The 2,471-nt window shown below is 50.1% G+C and overlaps 2 protein-coding genes across 2 annotated transcripts in view; one reads left to right on the top strand and one right to left on the bottom strand.

Annotated features, from left to right (window-relative positions):
• CORO1C (coronin 1C) overlaps positions 1-2,471 on the bottom strand; it is a 544,511-nt gene that overhangs the window by 499,010 nt on the left and 43,030 nt on the right. The gene's annotated exons all lie outside the window — the stretch shown is intronic.
• ACACB (acetyl-CoA carboxylase beta) overlaps positions 1-2,471 on the top strand; it is a 120,869-nt gene that overhangs the window by 85,409 nt on the left and 32,989 nt on the right. The window contains exon 30 of the mRNA XM_069081877.1: positions 2,204-2,341. Coding sequence (XP_068937978.1) covers positions 2,204-2,341 — 138 coding nt within the window. The remainder of the gene's footprint in view (positions 1-2,203; positions 2,342-2,471) is intronic.

The raw sequence follows: 2,471 nt of genomic DNA, 5'->3' as shown, positions 1-2,471 counted from the left end.
TGATGAACTCTGAGGTTCGGCTTGGGACTGGGATGGTCTCTATGGTCTGTGTGTTTGATGACCTCTGAGGTTCGGCTTGGGACTGGGATGGTCTCTATGGTCCGTGTGTTTGATGACCTCTGAGGTTCGGCTTGGGACTGGGATGGTCTCTATGGTCCTTGTGTTTGATGGGCTCCAAGGTTCGGCTTGGGGCTGGGAGGGTCTCTATGGGACACATGTTTTCCATTTGGATTTGGAGTTTTGTTGGGGATCAGTTGATCTATACAGGGGTGGTGGGCTCATGGTTTCTTGAAACTGATCTAGGATTTTTGCTAATCACCTGGGATTAAAAAAAAAGATTTCCCTTTTCTAAGAAGGAAAATGCTTCTGTTTTAATGATGATCTTAAGAGTGTCTGGGCTGGAGAAGGGGAGAGGGCCTCACATTTCACAAGTGAGGAAAACTTGGCTTTGAATGATTAGATGATTTGCTAGAATCTTCAGGAATTGCAGATTAAGGGAAGGCGAACACTTGTTTCTTGGAGTTCCTTTGAAGAGTAGAGGCTCACCAGGTGCCTGCTGAGTAGTGCATGGGGTGGTCTCAGCACAGCGGGGGCTCCTGAGCTTGGGGTTTGACTCATCTCTCTTCTCAAAGACAGGGTCTGTGACACAGGATGCAGGGGAAGGGGACCTATTATGGCTAGAGATCCTCGAGTTCAACCCTCTCCTTTTACAGAAGATGAAACTGAGGGCCTCAGGGAAGTAAAATGATGTGCCTAAGGTCACACAGACATCCCAGATTCTGATCACTAGAAGGAGCCTGCAGAGGCCATCTGAACAGGAAAGAGTAAATATTAGTGGCAGAATTCACACCCAAGTCCTTTTGACTCCAAATCCAGTGCTTTTCTCACCACACCAGGTGCCTCTAGCTCTCTTTGGAGAAAAAAAGCACAGGCTTCTGCTCACTGTGTTAGCAGAATGAGGGGATGGAGGACCCCTGGTGTGGCACAAGGAGACCACAGAATAACCCACAAGGGCTTCTGGGAGCTCCTACCATGCTGATCCATATGCAGGGAGTGCCTGGAACAAACCCGCAACGGTCCTGTCCTTCTGGGGGAAGCTTAGAACTTGGTAGATTGTGGTTGGGAAGCCCTTATGGTCCCTTCTCCTGGAGGGTTGGAATGCTCTGCTTCACATCTGCTGGATGTCAGCAGGGTGAATCCCCAAACCTGTTAGCCCTAGTAATGCAGCTTGGTATTGTGCAAACCCCAGCTCTGTAGGTTATTGTTTGTATGACCTTGGGCAAGTCATTCCCTCACTCCATCACATGCCTCCATTTTCTCCTTTGTCAAAGGAGTGGGTTGGATTAGATGTTCCCTTCCACCCCCCCCCCCCCAGGAAAGACCATGAAATGACTAATGGGGCCCCTCCATTTGTACTTTTGGACCCCATTCACGGTGCATCTAGGCACCTGTTGCTTCCTTGAGTCTCAAAAATACTCCCTCATCTTCAGCATTTTAGAGTTTCTTTGTGCCAAGCTAGGCAGGGCAAGCATTTTACATCTTTTCTCATGGGAGCCTCACAGACGTTGTGCAAGGCAGGGATTGTAGATATTACCATCCCATTTTACAGATGACGAAGCTAAGGCTTAGAATGGTTAGGTGATTGGCTGGTAACCGTTCTGGCAGGATTCAAACCCAGGTCTCCTGACTCCAGATCCTTGTCATCCTTCTCCTGCGCCTCCTGAAAGTTCAGAGGTGCCTTCTTGCCCATGGAAGCTTCTGAGTTTGTCTGAAAACTCTGAGTAGTAGCAGAGTGACTCTCCAAAGAGGCCCAACTTGACAAATCTCTTGTCCTAGCAAGGCAGCGCTGCAGATGGAGTCCTGGGCTTGGAGTCAGTCCCACCTGGGTTCAGATCCTGCCTCAGACACCTAGATGTTTGACTCTGAGCAAGCTACTTCCCCTTTCTCTGCCTCAGTTTCCTTATCTTTGAAATGGGGATAACAAGAGTACCTACCTCCCAGGATTGTTGTGAGGGTCCAGGGAGCTCATATTTGCTGCTGTCCACACACCACTGTGTCTCTCGGTTATAGCCAGGGTGGCCTTCAGAGAAGGAGTCTCCAAATGAATTGATCCCTTGGTGGCAGAGGTCTTTGGCTTTAGTGGCCACCCTGGGTTTGTTCTGTGGCCCTGCAGTGACCCATTGTCTCTTGGTCCTTTCTGCAGAATGGCCCTTCCCGTCAGCATCACCAACCCTGACCTGCTGCGGCACAGCACTGAACTGTTCATGGACAGCGGCTTCTCCCCTCTCTGCCAGAGGATGGGGGCCATGGTCGCCTTTCACAGATTTGAGGACTTTGTCAGGTACCAAATGTAGCATCTTCCCATGTAACCTTGGGCCTGGGGAAATGCCCCAGCGTGGGGTTGGGACTTGCCCAAGCACGCATACACACACACACACACACACACACACACACACACACACACACACACA

The sequence above is a fragment of the Petaurus breviceps genome, unplaced genomic scaffold (genome assembly GCF_028583685.1).
Source record: "Petaurus breviceps papuanus isolate PSGF00001 unplaced genomic scaffold, PetGlider_PUasm1.0 99, whole genome shotgun sequence".
Taxonomy (NCBI): domain Eukaryota; kingdom Metazoa; phylum Chordata; class Mammalia; order Diprotodontia; family Petauridae; genus Petaurus; species Petaurus breviceps.
This window is presented reverse-complemented; position numbering and strand designations above follow the sequence as displayed.